The following is an 18618-nucleotide window of genomic DNA, read 5'->3' as shown; positions in this document are numbered from 1 at the left end:
ACTGCTGTGACTGGATAAAAATCTATTATAGGCTTTTATAGGCTCCCATAGAGCCACCAGATCACTTATTTGTAGTATGTAGCCAAATTTCAGTCTTTCATCCATTTGTGGGATTATTTGATTAAAGTATTTCTTCCCCATCAGATCATGCTCCCTGAGGGTAGGGATAGTGTTTGGTTTTACTTACAGTTTGTATTCCTCAGAGATGATCTCCGTTTCTTGGAGTAGACCCTCAATACAATTTTGTTAAATAAATAGATGTTAGTAAATACTGAAATTTCTGCAGGGAGACCACAGACTATGAGTATAGATTACTGCAAAACCTAAATAGGGTTGAAAATGAGTTTGTAAATAAAAATTCAGAAGTAGGAAAGTGATACTCTTTATCAGATCTCTGTGGACCATATTTCTATAAATAAAATATAGTGTTTTATCAGTTAATATCTAAGTCTGAGACTGAACTATGGTGATATTTAAATGAAAGAGGAGATAAAAATGAATAAGAGTCCCTGTCATCCAATTACTAAACGTTTGGTGGGAGGATATTAGTCGGCTTTGTTCAACAAACCTGCCTTTCATTCCGAAATTCATACTCCTTTGGAAAAAAGCAGAGTATTGTTCAGAACATGCTTGTCACATTATACTCCAGTAATCTTTATTATGGGAAGGAAATAAATATGAATGTCACATCAGATTTAGTCAATTAACAAATAAAGGAAACATTATGTTCCATGGAATACCATGCTGTCATGGCACTTATAGTATCCTGGGAAAGACTATGTATCTAACATATATACATATGTGTGTAGAGATATATACCCTACTAGTGGAGTCAGAGAAGGCCTCATTGAGAGAGTTGACATATAAACTAGAATGCAAAGGAAAGCAAGGGCTAAGCAACGTGGGGATACAGAGAGAACATCACATGAAAAAAAAAAAAAGGAAGACTAGAAGGAATTTGGAAATCCTGGAGAATAGAGAGGTTAGTGTGGCTGGAAGTCACTTATTAAGGAGAGGAGTGACTTTTAAAAATGAAGCCAGAAAAGTAGGCAGGGGCTGGGTCATTGCCAGATCTTTTAGTCTATACTGAGGATTTTAAACTTTATTATTAAAGCAATGAAAACTCACTGCAGATATTTCAGCCTCAGAGTGACCGAATTTTACTTTGATTTTTACAAGGTCATTCTGACTGGTCTGTGGAGAACTGGCTGAGTGGGTTCGAAAAAGACAAGAGATATATTTATAAGAGTCCAGTGAGCAAATGAAGATATTCTGGGTGAGGGTGTTGTAAGTGGATGCAAATAGAAATGGAATAATTTGTCATAATAATTTGAAGAGAAAATACACCAAACTTGATGATGGGTTAGACAGGGTGGTGAGAGAGATGGAGATGTTAAAGATACTTCTGATTACCATCTTCAGAAGCCTAAAGATCTTCCTTTTTAGGCTTTAGAAATTAAATCCTTTGTTCTCCCCTCAAAAGTGGCAAAACATGACATTCATTATGGTAGTACAGTATGGAAGATGCATCCTGAATCTTGAAAGAATCTACCATATATGGGCTCCTTAAGAAACTTAGGTCATAGCAGTTCTTTGAGAAACATTCCACTGTCAACAGTGGAAAAGTGAAAAAGTTTTGAGACTCGCTAGCGTGCGTACAACATGAATATGACATTCAAGATAGACTTCTTAGTTTAAAAGAATTAGATAGATTCATGGCAGGGCTACCAAACCATGTAGACTGGAGACCAGTATGAAAAAAAAAAATTTTTAGGCCATGCGCAGTTGCTCATGCCATAATCCCAGCACTGTGGGAGGCTGAGGCAGGAGGATCACTTGAGATCAGGAGTTTGAGACCAGCCTGGCCAACATGGTGAAATGCTGTCTCTACTAAAAATACAAAAATTAGAATGGTGTGATGGCACACACCTGTAATCCAAGCTAGTTGGGAGGCTGAGACATGAGAATCCCCTGAACCCAGGAGATGGAGGTTGCAGTGAGCTGAGATTGTGCCACTGTACTTGAGCCTGGGCGATAGAGTGAGACCCAAAAAAGAAAACTATATATTTTAATATGTCTCTCTACATCTTTGATCTCATTGTCTCTTAAGAATTTATTGCCCATTTCACAGATGAAGAAATTGAGTCTTGTAGAAATTAGGTATTGTATAAGTATAAAGAACACATTATACATTTTATAAATGAAGAATCTTAGTAAGGTCAGGGAGGTTAAAGGGTCTTCCCACTATGGCACACTTAGTATGTAGAAATTGCTATATTAAAATTCCATGAAAGAGAAGATAGAACAAGAAAAGAAAGTGTATAGGGGATACAAAATTAAGAAGCTTTAATATGTAAAAGATAAATAAGGAGTCCCCAAAGGGATTAAAAGGGAATGGGTAGACAGAAAAAATTTCAAGAGTGTGCTGTCACAGGAGTCAGAAGAGAGTGTTTCAAGAAGGATGGAATAGTGGACTATGTTTAATGTTACTGAAAGTTCAAATGAGAGGAGAATGAAAGTACTGGATTTGGCATTATGGAAGTGAATTAATGAACACTTTTAGTGTTGAATTGTAAAAGTTTAAGGAGAGACTGAGGAATTGAGGAAGTATTGTCAGTACGTGTATAAAATCTTTTCAAGAAGCTTGAATATTTAAGAAATTCATAGAAATGAGATGGTCGCTGAAAGGAAGTGTGGGACCCTGGTAAGTTTGTTTTCACCTTTTGTTTTGTTTGTTTTGTTTTTTTGAGACAGTTTCTCTCTGTCGCCTAGGCTGGAGTACAGTGGCGTGATCTCAGCCAACTGCAACCTCTGCCTCCCAGGTTCAATCAATTCTTGTGCCTCAGCCTTCCGAGTAGCGGGGATTACAGGCGTACGCCACCATGCCCAGCTGATTTTTTGTATTTTTAGTAGATACAGGGTTTCACCTTGTTGCCCAGGCAAGTCTTGAACTCTTGAGCTCAAGCAGTTCACCCACCTAAGCCTCCCAAAGTGCTAGGATTGTAGGTGTGAGCCACCATGCCCAGCTTCTGGCAAGATTTTTAAGTTGGATGATAAGACCAAATAATTCATTGAAAAGAGAGAGTTTGAATATGCAGGAATTAAAATAATTCACATTCAACAAAGGTGAAACTGTGAGTGAAATTCTCATAACTTATGATGTGCTTAAAGGTTCTAAATTTTTGCATAAAGAAGAATGTGCTGCATGTTCCATTGAGGTAAGGGAGAAAGATAATAGAGTATAGTGTAGGAGTCATTTAGACTTATATTTGTTTGTGGGAGTAAACCAGACAATGTAGAGAAGTTCTTGCTTTCATAGTATTACACTAATAACAGTAAACATTTATGAGGTACCATGATGTTCCATGCTCTGAGCTGAGCATGTCATAAGTGCTGTTTCTTTTTCTTTTCTTTCTTTCTTTCTTTCTTTCTTTCTTTCTTTCTTTCTTTCTTTCTTTCTTTCTTTCTTTCTTTCTTTCTTTCTTTCTTTCTTTCTTTCGAGATGGAGTCTCGCTCTGCCACCAGGCTGGAGTGCAGTGGCATGATCTCGGTTCACTGCAATCTCAGCCTCTTGGGTAGCTGGGACCACAGGTGCGCACCACCACACCTGGCTAATTTTTTGTATTTTAGAAGAGATAGGGTTTCACCATGTTGGCCAGGATGGTCTGAATCTCCTGATCTCATGATCTTCCCACCTCAGCCTCCCAGAGTGCTGGGATTACAGATGTGAGCCACTGCGCCCGGTCTGCACTGTTTCATTTAATTGTCACAACTTCCTGAAGGAGATAACACCATTATATCCATAATTTTTTTCAGATGATAAAGCAGAAGTTTGGAGAGATTAAATAATTTTCCTAATTTAATGTATGTGAAGAAGCAGAGCCAGGACTTGAATATGAATCTCAACACTTAACATCATAAAGTTGTTTTTTTTTTTTTTTTTTTTTTTTTTTGAGACAGCGTCTTGCTCTGTTCCCCAGGCTGAAGTGCAGTGGTGTGATCTTGGCTTACTGAAGCCTTCTGCCTCCTGGGTTCCAGCGATTCTCCTGCCTCAGCCTCCTGGGTAGCTGGGATTACAGGTGCATGCCACCATGCCTGGCTAATTTTTGTATTTTTAGTAGAGACAGGGTTTCATCATATTGGCCAGGCTGGTCTCGAACTCCTGACCTCAAGTGATCCGCCCATCTTGGCTTCCCAAAGTGCTGGGATTACAGGCGTGAGACACTGTGCCCAGTCAACATCATAAAGTCTTAATCATCATTTTAAATATTTCCTTAAGGTATTGCTAACTCAAACTGCAGGATTTTCCTTTAAACTGGGAATGTGAGCCAAGTTCAAACAGAAAAAAGAGGCCTATTCCTATCCTTTTTTTTTTTTTTTTTTTTTTTTTTTTTTGAGACAGAGTCTTGATGTGTCAGCCAGGCTGGAGTGCAGTGGCCTGATCTCAGCTCACTGCAACCTCCACCTCCTGGATTCAAGCAATTCCCCTGCCTCAGCCTCCCAAGTAGCTGGGACTACAAGCGTGCGCCACCATAGGCAGTTGTTTTGTATTTTTAGTAGAGAAGAGGTTTCACCATGTGGGCTAGGCTGGTTTCCAACTCCCGACCTCAAGTGATCCGTCCGCCTCGGCCTCCCAAAGTGCTGGGATTACAGGCGTGAACCACCACTCCCGGCCCTATCCCTAGTCTTTTAATTGTCATCCCTTGACACTTCATACAGGGCTCTGTGATGTTGACTGACTGGCTGAAAGACTGCAATCCCCCCATGGGCTGTCATGTTCATTCACATCATTTGAAAAAAATCTTGTTTCCTGCAAAATCAAAAATACTTTATCTGCAGCAGAAGATCATTTCAATGGGTTTGTGTTTAAGTTGGTACCATAAAATTAAACTTAGCTCAAACCTCACCTCCTCTGAGACTCTTCCTGATACTCACTTCTATTCTTACTTAAATATCCCTTTTTAGTACCTGATAGTGCCTATGCAAATCACCCTGAGTCACCTTTTTAATATTCTAACCTTCTGCGGTGTAGGCACCAGGCTTTACTCAACTTTATATCCCCAGTGTTTTTTACAGTGCTTGAATATAATCTGTGTGTAAAAAATACCTGCGAAGAATTAATCAGTTCAATGAATTCATGGCCAAATGACTGGCTTGATGGAAATGGAAGAAATCCAATTCGGTTCCTCTCAAAGGAAATCTCACAGCTGATATTATGATAATAAACAATTAACCATTGTTTTTGTTCACATTAAGTAAACTAAATATTGGAGAAGTAATTAAAACTCAAGAGGTGAGAATTCCGCCACTAGATGTGAATATGAACAGATTTTGACAGTTTCTGCAGGAAAGCGCTGTACAGACCAGATTTTCAGTTCGGACGCCTGGTGGCACTACAGGCTAAAAAGTAGTAGTAGGAGGAGCCCTGCATTTGCCTGCAGACTCCATCTTAGAAAAGACAAAATCTGAAAGGTCCTGGGAACAGATACGAGATGGAAAACGTCCGCAGCGAGCTCAGATTTTAGAGCTTTCTTCAAATGAATGGGGACTACACAAATGTTTGGAAGTCTTACAGGACTTCCGAAGACTTCATTTACTAAGGGCAATGCACTCAGAGGATATACAGGAAATTGTGCGCGAAAAAATCTGGCAGAAAACGCAAGTGGTGGGTTTTCATTTTCTTCCCGGGCGTAGCGCAGGCGGCCCAGGAAAAGGAAAACTGCTTTTTTATGGTCAGGGTTTCTGGAGATTGGCGCTGGCGGCGGAAAGGGGAGCGGCGGGAGAAAAGACGGGAGCAAGATAGTTTCCAAAGAGACCAAATAACATTTTAGATTGACCCACAGAAGAGCCCTTACTCTCAAGTAGAAAACCGGACCTATAGGAGCCCTGCATTTCCAAGTATTACCTGTATAAATTTTTTTTTTTTTTTTTTTTTTTGTCTTTTGAGAAAAATCTGTGTCTGAGGTGTAACCGTTTCCTCCTTTGAAAAATTCTTCTGAATGTTCCGGAATGTGCACCAGGAACATGCATGAGGTTTGGGTGAATTTTCCATCATTGGAAACTACACACTCATTTTCAATTTCCATTTTCACGATAATGTGCTGTGCAATATTGGGCTAAGTAATTTGTCCATACGTGTGAAAAAATCGCTGGATGAACCAGAACCCAAGGTAAGTTTAACTCTCCCAGAGAGGAATTGTAGATATTTGAGACCTCCCAGGTCCAAGTCATGACAATCAACGACAAACTTTGAGATGCAGGTCTCACAGCAACCTGGTTGTAATAGTCTCGGCTGAAGATTTAGTCTGAGTAAATAATTATGAATTGGCTCTCAGAATTCTCCAGGCTCACGGAATTCTGCAACCTCCGGAGAGCATTTTAAATGCTAGCAGAACATTTTAAATACCACTGATACCCCATGCATCATAAGCATCCGCTGCAAGAGAATTACCAGGCAATTTCAGTGCCACGTGGCAAATACTCAGGCAATTAACAGCAGAAATAGTTTCAGAAATAGTTTCTTCTTGTGAAGGACGGTGGAAGACAATGCCATTGGATGACAATTACATAGAATTGGTCATATTGACACTTACCTGTCTCATCCTGGAGCACTTCTGGAAAGACTTCATCTGTTTAAGAACCATAATCTCAGCACCCTGAGATAAAAACAAAACAAAACAAAACAAAAGCCTTGATCCTTCCTACCAGAGTTTCCTTTCCACTGGATATTTAAAATATTCCATAGTCTGACAACCTAATAATGCAGGCCAGAAAAGAGAGCTACACACAACATCACTTTATTTCCAATGAAACTAGATTCCAGGAAGCTCAAAACAATACAGTAGGTAGAGACAGCTATCATCTTTGGCATTCTTCCTTTTGGATTCTGGATAAAAGGTAGAGAAAAACAGCACCATTCTGAATGTTTTGGTTATTTTATGGCTCTAATTTCCATCGTGTTTTTTTCCTGAAGCATAGCTAATTGTTTATTAACAGTTAACAGATATTGACGGCTTAGCTATTTTTATCTTTTTATCTATTTCACAAAGGTCTACTTAGAAGCTAGTAGTGTATTTCCTCTTTATTGTTAAGCACAGAAAAGGAATGCATTTTTTTCTGCTCATGCCTAATTTCCTTTGATCTTTCTCAAAGGTAAATTACCCATAAAACTTTGAGTAGACTGTCCTAGCAGATATTCTGAAGCTTGACAAGGAAACTCATCCCACTTCAATCCATAAAATGATAGTCTTCATAACTTCTCAAAGGTCAAGCTATTTATTTTAAAGCCATCTTTTGCTTTTCTTGATATTTCGTAAATGATGGCTGACAAGTTGTGATAGTCTACTTTTCAGCAGGACTGGTCTCCATTTACTTAGTTTAAGTAACTATTTACTTGATTACTATTATTAATATATAGTTTTAACTTTTTATTTGAAATAGTCATTTGATGATTTTGGTGATATTGATGACCACGAAATCAAATGCAGATGTACAACTACAAGAGAAAAAAACTGTAGAAATAAATGTCTTTTTCATTATTTAAGACATAAATCAACTTAGTTGCTGTGTAGCTTATTTATGTCAATGTTAAATTTGTGTTCGTTAATTTTTACTAAGTTTTCTTATTAAACATCAAAAATGATTAATTCTCTGGCAATTAATATCACAGCATATCCAGTACATTAAATGTCATGTAAAATAGACTGACAAAACAATCTTATCTTTTTTCTTCATGTCAATGTTTAATACTCTCCCATATGGTTTACGAAAATTAAAGAATATACAACAGAATATGCCTCAAATAAGACCTATTTGTTGATATTTAATATATTTATGATAGTTGCTCCAAAAAGGAAAACAGACATTATTCAATACACTGGATAATAATGACATAAATACAAAGTGTTTGGTATTTTCATTGGCCTTTCTCAAATACTTTTTTTCTTTCCAGAGAGTTTAATACACTAAGCGGTGGCGGGGGGCGGGGGCGGTCCTATAATGGCACTGCAGGCTCAAATGGTGGTTAAAGCAGATTGCAAATACAGTGCTGTATGTTTCATATTATATTACCTTGTCTGTGAAAGTTGTATTGGATGCCTCAGATTCTGGTGGCATAAGTAATAGAAACATTAGGGTGATCAGAGTTTCTGCAGGACCATATTTGCTGGAAGGTGTTAGAAGAAGGAATAATGTAATACTTAAAGCCCAGTCTAAAACAAAGTATGATTCTGTTTTACTAGGCCTGTACCATTCAGGATACTGAACTGCAGAATTCTGTTCCAGAGCTGCTGGAGAGTGGTTCCTTCATTGCTAATTTTGCAGAGATTTGGGCCTTAGGATGGGGAACTTGAGATGTGCGGGGAGTGAGAGGGTAACTCATGTTTCTATAGATTAAAAAAAAACCCAGCATTTTCAAATCAAAAGACTGAGGAGTGGGTACTAAATAGAAATTGGATCCATCTGTGAGTCTCAGAGCACCTTTGAAAAATGTAACTCATTTGAGTTACTCACTTGCCTTGAGAAAGGTAACTTGGAAAAATGAGTTACATTTTTACAAGGTACCTTGGACTCACAGATATAGCCATTCACTAGTGTGTATTACTGGATCTAAGAATGCTGCAAAAAATCAAGGAGAGCATCTTGTAGAGACCATATAGATGGCAGAATATGTAGACAGAGCAGTATTCATAAGTATATTTTGAATCCTAATTCCCATGTCTTCTCTTCTGTTTGTTTAGAGAATGGTGGCAGGAAATATCCTGAATGAGGATGGGCAATTTTCTCAATGGAAAGAAATGGGTTGAGGTTAATTTGACTATCATGATATTGGATGATGGGTCACCACATAGATCCAAATCTACATTGGTCTTCACCAAAGTTGTGGGTTGTTAGTGATTTTACTCAGCTATAATATACAGTAGTTCAGTACAGTAATCCCAGAAAAAGTTTTTCCTCCCTGGCTATCACCTTTCTATCAGGAATTTGGATATAAGATATAATAGAAAACTATCTTTAAGGTTTTACCGGGCTACTGAAGACTTAATGAAAACTTTAATAAAACATTTACATTGGTATAAAAGTACCAAAAGCAAACCCATCATGCAAACCCATAAATTCCAAGGCTATACTAATCTACAGTGTGGATTCTGAGATCATCAGTAATTAAAGACTCTGGAAAATGTAACTTCTTGATGTAAAAGACAGTCCACTCCTAATCATCATGTCATCATTTATGAACTGGGTCCCAAGGAGCCATATCTGCCTTTAGACCATATCTGCTGTTTCCTGTGTTTCAGATCCAGACCACAGAAAAAAATAGATATTTTGGCTTCATAATATCACCCTCCCTTCACCCTAAAGCCTTCAATAGAGGTAGAATAAAGACAAGTACAATTCTATGATCACTGCCAGAGATCTGGAGTTACCGTAAGCTGAAAGGAAACAATAAAACCACGTCTTCATTTTCACCAAACTGCCTCTACACTTTTCAAGTGTGAAAACACAGCCCTAAAAGTGTGCATTTTAGCAGCACATTGCCATAGACAGAGACTTAGAAAAACACGCAAGTAACTTATTTGCTTCTGGTTTCCCAGATGTGCAGTACTCCACGACAGTGGCCACAAATCATCTGTTTGTAAGGCCCTTAAGAGTCAAGTTCTGTATGAGAGAAACAGACACTAGTACAATGAGCTATCAGCATGGTGTTGGTGTGGTTGGTAATATTTGATGGCAATGGCAGTTCCCCTTTGTGTTATATTTAATGCAGAACGGATTATGTGATGTTCAAGATGGTGGCAGTAGAAGGAGACTAGGTCTGGAAGATCTTCATGTCCTATCAGTTACTCAAAGACTTGAGTCTCCATCTGCATAGCATGTTAGCCCAAAACTAGGAAGTGTGCACACCAGGTTTGTGAGTGATGGTAATCTAGCCAATCATAGACTTCAGGTTATGGTCAAGGACACTGAGATGCCACCTGTGTACTCCAGAGTAAGACAACAACTGCTGCTGGTACAACTGCTGCTGGTCAGCTGTTTCTGTCAGCTCTACTGGCTACATCTTGACAGACCTCAGGAATATGGGGTCTGTCACTTAGATTCCTCACTTAGCATTTATTTGGTCATAACTATGGTTTTAATATTCCTTTGTTCTCTTGTCGGCCTGCTCCTTTTCACAGTAGATGTTTAAATAATTACTCTGATATGAAAATATAATAATTTTCAAGTATTTCCTTATATTTCTTTAGCATATCTAAATTGATTATGCTTTGTATTTTGTAGTCAGAGTTTCAGGTTTCTTCCCTTCATCCCATATTCTTTGCCCTCTCTACACCTTTGGACTTCTTCATTATTTACTAATTTTCGATATTGTACTTAGCCATATTTTCTTTTTTCTTTCTCTTTCTTTTTTTTTTTTTTTTTTGAGACAGAGTCTCGCTCTGTCGCCCAGGCTGTAGTGCAGTGGCACGATCTCGGCTCACAGCAAGCTCCCCCTCCCGGGTTCACGCCATTCTCCTGCCTCAGCCTCCCAAGTAGCTGGGACTACAGCGCCTGCCACCACGGCCAGCTAATATTTTGTATTTTTAGTAGAGACGGGGTTTCACCGTGTTAGCAAGGATGGTCTCCATCTCCTGACCTCGTGATCCACCCGCCTCGGCCTCCCAAAGTGCTGGGATTACAGGCGTGAGCCCCCGCACCCGGTCCATATTTTCTTTTAAAGTAAAATTTCAATAGTGATCTTAGTGAAAATTCAATCGTCTACCAGATTACCTAAACCCGATTTAAGTTTTAGCCTATTTTAATCGTATAAAAAGGTCTGAGATTTTTAGAAGAGGTCATACTTCTACTCTCTCATCTCTATTTCCATCTATATCGGTCTATCTAACTTTATCTGCAGTCCTGGTCAAGATTTTTATTTTCAAGGGGACAGATTGTCCTAATAGACTCTGATGGTTTTCCTTAAACAAAATTGGGCAAGATTCTTGTGCAGGTATCACTTTTAAAACCTTTCCTTGCTTATTTGTCCTGTGGGAAGAGAATAAACAACACCATTTCCCCTTTTTGAGTGGCATTTATTTCATGTTTCATTTGCTTGTTTGTTGTTGTCTTTGTTGTTTGAGACAGGGTGTCGCTCTGTCACCCAGGCTGGATGGAGTTCAGTGGTGTGATCTCGGCTTACTGCAACCTCTGCCTCCAGGGCTCAAGTGATGTTACCACCCTAGCCCCCCAAGTAGCTGGGACTATGGGCGTGAGCCACCACACCTGGCTGATTTTTTTTTTTTTGGTAGACATGGAGTTTTGCTACATTGCCCAGGCTGGTCTCCAACTCCTGGACTCAAGCAGTCCACCCATCTTGGACTCCCGAAGTGCTGGGATTACAGGTGTGAGCCACGAAGTCTAGCTGACCTTTATTTTGAAATCCTGTTTGCTTGAGCTTCATGAAATGTATGTCTTGATAGATTATGGGAAAACTTACTTGTATCCTCAATAAGGCAAAAGTAAATTAGTCGAATATGCCCCCAATTTTCCCCCTAGATTAGGGTAATAAACTATGCCAGAATACTCCCTTCTCATCCTAGAATATTTCTCTCATATTTTCTGCAGAGTCTTAGTGTTAGATCACTGAGAACACCTCCTTCTTCTGCCATCTTATGGCTAAGTAAAGCCAGCTTATGGGCAGAAGGCATTGAAAAGCTGAAGATCCCTCTCTATTTAAAGAGGGATACTAGTGGGGATAATATTTCCCTATCATTTGGTATTATCTTTGATAGGAAAATGGTCATGTAAATCCCTTTGACTACCCTTTCTCTTAATTCTTGTAATTTTCATCTCATGGCAGTCAAAAAATCAAATCACCCTTTCGTCCCAAAAAGAGAGGCTTAATTATGACAGATACTCGAACAATGTGTTCTTATTTATTTTTTGAATGGCTGTACTTTTGTAATAAGACTGAAATGACTTGCTTTCATTTTTTAGTGTTTTTGAAAATATTTTTCTATTCCTGTATATAAAATTATTTGTGTAATATTTTAATAGTTAGATTTTATTGAAACGAATCTTCAAAATTATGAAAGTGACTCCTAGGATAATGGCTGTGCTTGTGCAGCATATGAAAAGTAAAGCCAAACCTAAGAAATTAAACCTATTGTAATAACATAATTTTTAAATTATGTAATAGATTCCCTCATTACAATAAATTTACTATATGTAAACATGATATTTCATTTAGACTTATAAATATGCTATAAATTCTAATCTAATATATACGATTCCTTATTGAAGGAGATTAAGAAAATAAGAGCATTTGTAAAGAAGGAAAGTGTATTCTCATCAAGGTTTAAGAAAATAAATGATTTAAAATAGCATAGCAGATATAATGCATTTAAAGCTAGAAACCCATATACAAATATAAAATATTGGTGTTGGTTATATCATTTTTGAAAAAGAGAAACTTACTTTTATTTCTAGGTATGTTAATAGCATTGAAATGAAAGATGGGTAAAACCTTCTGAATTGTGAGGACACATGACAACATGAGAGGTTTTAAAATTTTTTTCACAATAAAACCTAATGTGTTCTTGGTTATTGTATCCTCTGATGTATCTTAGATATTAAGTTTTCTATTCTCCTGCTTGTGAGAGGAGCAAGATTATGTTATTTTCTTCATATTACCTATTTTCGTCTCCTTTATCTTATCTCAAATTAACTACAACTGATTTAGTTCAGAAAACCTGTCCAAAGGAAATAGCCATATACCTGGTTAAGTGTAAAATTTCAAGTAACCTTCCAGTTATAACCTGCCTGTATGATATAACTGATCTTCATGACATCTATTTCGGACCCTAATTAGGTTTTGCAGCTTATATAAAAAGCTGTTTTTAAAAACTTGGGCCTTGGATATTATTCACCTCAATGAATTTGTTTAATGCTCAATGTCAATGAATTAAAATATTTTGAATTATTATAACATCCATATAAAAGTAATAGTCATGAAAAGCAAAAAATAACAGGTAGAGATAGGCATGTTTTCTAAATGTTAAGAAAGGGAAACTGTGATTATCCTTTTTTTGGCAGTTACAGAGGATAAATGAGAGCTTTTGAAAATATTATGCTATTGTTACATTTAATAAATAATCCAGTCCAGTTTTCTGAAAATACAGGGGATAGAAGAACAGGTTAAATGATACCATGAAGAAACAATCAGATTCAGAATGTAGGACATCCTACAAAACAACTAGTCTGGACACTTCAGAAATTTAATGTCATTAAAGATGGGAGACTATTCTAGAGTAAATAGATCTAACACCCAAATACCATTATCAAAGCTGGTTGAAAAAGTTTCTAAGACATTCCTTATAACAAATAGTTAAAAAAAGTAAGTGCATTTGTCAAAGGAACTTGAGTGAATGTGAATTCTTATCAAAATTGAGGAAAAGATAATGGAAAGACAGTGAAATTTGATTGGGACTGGATTTTAGATAACATTGTAGAATTTTTTCAAATTTTCTTAAGTATGATAGTAGCATTATGATTATATGAGATAATATTGTAATTATGTGATACGTGCTGAAATATTTAGAGGTGAAATATGATGTCTGCAAGTTACTTTCATATGAGTCAGCAGAAAAGCAGGTGTGTGTGCAGAATAAGATAGAATAAATATGGTAAAACAAACAATTGTTAATTTGGATGGAGGTTAGAGTTGTAGTTTGTGTATAGTTGTTTCAACTTTTCTATATATTTAATTTTTTTCTTCATCCCCCAATTTTTTAACCCAATGGATCTTTTAGAGACACATCCTAATATTTATTATTATCATTATTATTATTATTATTATTTTGAAACAGAGTCTCACTTTGTCACCAGGCGTGGAGTGTAATGGCATGATCTTGGCTCACTGCAACCTCCGCCTCCCGGGTTATGCTTCTCCTGCCTCAGCCTCCCAAGTAGCTGGGATTACAGGCACCCATCACCACGCCTGGCTAAGTGTTTTTTGTATTTTTGGTAGAGATGGGGTTTCACCAGGTTGGCCAGGATGGTTTTGATCTCTTGACCTTGTGATCTGCCTGCCTCGGCTTCCCAAAGTAAAATTATTTTTTTAAAGCAGCCTTAGGTTTTACAGAAAATTGAGCAAACAGTACAAATAGTTCCCCTCACATACCGATTTTCTACCACTCAAAGTTCCCTGTTATCAAAATCTTGCATTACTGTGGTACATTTGTTACAATTGATGAGCCAATACTGGTAAATTATTAACTAAATTCCATAGTTTAGTGTTCACTCTTTGTGTTGTATAGTTCTGTGGATTTTGACAACTGTATAATGTCATGTATCTACCATTATAGTATCGTAAAGTCCCCAGTGTTAACTTCTTCATTCCCCCTCCCTCTTCTTCCTAGCTACCCACTGATCTTTTAAGTGTCTCTATAATTTGGCCTTTTTCAGAGTATCATGTAACTGGAATTATACAGTATCATTTCCTTTTCAGACTGGATTCTTTCACTGAGAGATATGCATTTAAGTTTCCTTCGTGTCATTCTGTGGCTTGATAACTTATTTCTTTATATTAACATTAAAAAAAACCCAAAGAGACAGAAAATTTAAAAAACCTAACAACAAACAACGACATACATACCTTGTTTGGAAGCAGATGGAAGAAACCATCACTGGAAATACATTTTTAAAGATAATTGGGGAAACTGGAATATTTACTGGCTATTTAATATTATGAAATTGCTCTTAACTTTACTAGATGTGGTAATTGAATTGAGGTTATGTTGAAAGTTCTAGGCATTAGAAAGGAAAATAATATTGATACATTTACAAGAAAAAGATATCTGGCTGCTCTTGGAGAGTTTCATGAGGCTCAGACACATCAAAGTTCAGGGAAATGTGAAGCGGGAGCAGTGCAAAGAAAGAAGTATGAGTAAGGAGACTATTTCAGTGCCCCTTAAAATACTCTTATTTGGATTCTGTGCTTTTCCTGGGTCTCTGTGTTTTTCGGTTGGGTTTCAGTGTGATGATGCTAACCTAACCACCACTGAGTTGCACACATGCCCAAACTCTGAATAAAAATAGAACTTTCTTAGTCTAAGCCTTTTTTCTGAAGCATGCTAGGACTGAGATCACTCCCTTCCAGGTTCTGAAATTTATTTTTTCCAGTTTGGAAAAAAAAAACCAAAAAACGCTTGGATCTGTGAGGGAACTGAAGTGAAGATTTATTTATTCTTGCCATGTCTCTGTGGGTGCAATGAAGAGCCTTTCGAAACGCCAATAAGACTTCGGTATATTGAGAGACACTACTTGAAAATACTCAATTTCTACTGCCATCAGCCTGAAAGAAAGCACTGGGATTTTCTTAAAGTTTAGGAGAAAATAAATACTCGGAAGAGACGCGGGGTGGCGCTGCAGCCTTAGAAGTAGCAGAAACAAAGCACCCAGCCGACGCTCCTTCAACCAGATAACTCAACTAAAGCAGCAGCAAGCAGGAAGAGGAGGCTTTCTAAGGCGGTCGCTCCGGGAAATCCGGGCCCTAGGATTGTCCACTCATCCCAGTATCAGCGAGATACGGGGAGATAGAGTCAGCGACAACGTGAGCCCGAGCTGGAGCAGGTTTGGTGTGAGACCAGAAGGCAATGGAGGCCGGAGAGGGGAAGGAGCGCGTTCCTAAACAAAGGCAAGTCCTGATATTCTTTGTTTTGCTGGGCATAGCTCAGGCTAGTTCCCAGCCTAGGCACTACTCAGTGGCCGAGGAAACGGAGAGTGGCTCCTTTGTGGCCAATTTGTTAAAAGACCTGGGGCTGGAGATAGGAGAACTTGCTGTGAGGGGGGCCAGGGTCGTTTCTAAAGGAAAAAAAATGCATTTGCAATTCGATAAGCAGACCGGGGATTTGTTCTTAAATGAGAAATTGGACCGGGAGGAGCTGTGCGGCCCCACAGAGCCCTGTGTCTTACCTTTCCAGGTGTTACTAGAAAATCCCTTGCAGTTTTTTCAGGCGGAGCTACGGATTAGGGACATAAATGATCATTCCCCAGTTTTCCTAGACAAAGAAATACTGTTGAAAATTCCAGAAAGTATCACTCCTGGAACTACTTTCTTAATAGAACGTGCCCAGGACTTGGATGTAGGAACCAACAGTCTCCAAAATTACACAATCAGTCCCAATTTCCACTTCCATCTTAATTTACAAGACAGTCTCGATGGCATAATATTACCACAGCTGGTGCTGAACAGAGCCCTGGATCGCGAGGAGCAGCCTGAGATCAGGTTAACCCTCACAGCGGTAGATGGCGGGACTCCACCCAGGTCCGGCACGGCCCTGGTACGGATTGAAGTTATGGACATCAATGACAACGTCCCAGAGTTTGCAAAGCTGCTCTATGAGGTGCAGATCCCGGAGGACAGCCCTATTGGATCCCAGGTTGCCATCGTCTCTGCCAGGGATTTAGACATTGGAACTAATGGAGAAATATCTTATGCATTTTCCCAAGCCTCTGAAGACATTCGCAAAACGTTTCGATTAAGTGCAAAATCGGGAGAACTCCTTTTAAGACAGACACTGGATTTCGAATCCATCCAGACGTACACAGTAAATATTCAGGCGACAGATGGTGGGGGCCTATCTGGAACTTGTGTGGTATTTGTCCAAGTAATGGATTTGAATGACAATCCTCCGGAACTGACTATGTCGACACTTATCAATCAGATCCCAGAAAACTTGCAGGACACCCTCATTGCTGTATTCAGTGTTTCAGATCCTGACTCCGGAGACAACGGAAGGACAGTGTGCTCCATCCAAGATGATCTTCCTTTTTTCTTGAAACCTTCTGTTGAGAACTTTTACACTCTGGTGATAAGCACAGCCCTGGACCGGGAGACCAGATCCGAATACAACATCACCATCACCGTCACCGACTTGGGGACACCCAGGCTGAAAATCCAGCACAACATAACCGTGCTGGTCTCCGACGTCAATGACAACGCCCCCGCCTTCACCCAAACCTCCTACACCCTGTTCGTCCGCGAGAACAACAGCCCCGCCCTGCACATCGGCAGCGTCAGCGCCACAGACAGAGACTCAGGCACCAACGCCCAGGTCACCTATTCGCTGCTGCCACCCCAGGACCCGCACCTGCCCCTCGCCTCCCTGGTCTCCATCAACGCAGATAACGGCCACCTGTTCGCCCTCAGGTCGCTGGACTACGAGGCCCTGCAGGCGTTCGAGTTCCGCGTGGGCGCCACAGACCGAGGCTCCCCGGAGCTGAGCAGCGAGGCGCTGGTGCGCGTGCTGGTGCTGGACGCCAACGACAACTCGCCCTTCGTGCTGTACCCGCTGCAGAACGGCTCCGCGCCCTGCACCGAGCTGGTGCCCCGGGCGGCCGAGCCGGGCTACCTGGTGACCAAGGTGGTGGCGGTGGACGGCGACTCGGGCCAGAACGCCTGGCTGTCGTACCAGCTGCTCAAGGCCACGGAGCCCGGGCTGTTCGGCGTGTGGGCGCACAATGGCGAGGTGCGCACCGCCAGGCTGCTGAGCGAGCGCGACGCAGCCAAGCACAGGCTGGTGGTGCTGGTCAAGGACAATGGCGAACCTCCGCGCTCGGCCACCGCCACGCTACACGTGCTCCTGGTGGACGGCTTCTCCCAGCCCTACCTGCCGCTCCCGGAGGCGGCGCCGGCCCAGGCCCAGGCCGACTCGCTCACCGTCTACCTGGTGGTGGCGTTGGCCTCAGTGTCGTTGCTCTTCCTCTTGTCGGTGCTCCTGTTCGTGGCGGTGCGGCTGTGCAGGAGGAGCAGGGCGGCCTCTGTGGGTCGCTGCTCGGTGCCCGAGGGTCCCTTTCCAGGGCATCTGGTGGATGTGAGCGGCACCGAGACCCTGTCCCAGAGCTACCAGTACGAGGTGTGTCTGACTGGAGGCTCCGGGACAAATGAGTTCAAGTTCCTGAAGCCAATTATCCCCAACTTCGTTGCTCAGGGTGCAGAGAGGGTTAACGAGGCAAATCCCAGTTTCAGGAAAAGCTTTGAATTCAGTTAAGTGTTAATAAGAATCTACTGATGCTAGTCTCATTTAATTTGTGGAAAGTCCTTTTTCACTGCTTTGCCCATTGGAGGTGTCTCCTTTTATTAGAACGTAACTATCTTATTCCAATTCTATGCATGTTACTGGTATTTATAACGTATGAGTTTTTGCGGTATAATGAATGTAAATTTTCTTTGTATTCTAATTGTTGGTTAGTTTCATTGCAATTTAATTGCATTTAAACTGTAAATTTTGTATTTTCAGAAATCTTTAAGTTAGAGCATCTTTTCCAGACCTCACAGTCCGTGGTCCTAGATAATTTTGAAGTCCTACATTTGAAAATATTTGTTATCATTACATGAGTTATATTTTCCAGCCCAGAATATTTGTGTTTGTTATATCCTCTTAGGCTAGTGTAAATTCTATCCTGTGAATTCACATTGGCTAACCCTTTAAATAGGTATATTTATGAATAATATAGCAAGCACCGTCCTTACATTTTTCAATATATGTACTTTTTTTTTTCTTTGAGATGGAGTTTTGCTCTTGTTGCCCAGGCTGGAGTGGAGTGCAGTGGTGCAATCTTGGCTTGCCGCAACCTCTG

General features: G+C 39.9%; 1 protein-coding gene across 1 annotated transcript; it reads left to right on the top strand.

Moving 5' to 3' along the window:
* The first annotated feature begins 15424 nt into the window (after nucleotides 1-15424).
* On the top strand, nucleotides 15425-18219 carry PCDHB2 (protocadherin beta 2). The gene has a single exon (XM_050795011.1). It carries the CDS (start codon nucleotides 15633-15635, stop codon nucleotides 18027-18029), a length of 2397 nt encoding a protein of 798 aa, XP_050650968.1. The 5' UTR covers nucleotides 15425-15632; the 3' UTR covers nucleotides 18030-18219.
* The last annotated feature ends 399 nt before the right edge of the window (nucleotides 18220-18618 follow it).

The sequence above is a fragment of the Macaca thibetana genome, chromosome 6, assembly GCF_024542745.1.
Source record: "Macaca thibetana thibetana isolate TM-01 chromosome 6, ASM2454274v1, whole genome shotgun sequence".
NCBI classification, from domain to species: domain Eukaryota; kingdom Metazoa; phylum Chordata; class Mammalia; order Primates; family Cercopithecidae; genus Macaca; species Macaca thibetana.
Note: the sequence above shows the minus strand (reverse complement) of the source record. Positions and strands in the feature narration are given on the sequence as shown.

Excerpts from the sequence above, each read along its gene's own strand:
- PCDHB2 (XM_050795011.1), top strand. The coding sequence starts at position 15,633 with ATGGAGGCCGGAGAGGGGAAGGAGCGCGTTCCTAAACAAAGGCAAGTC.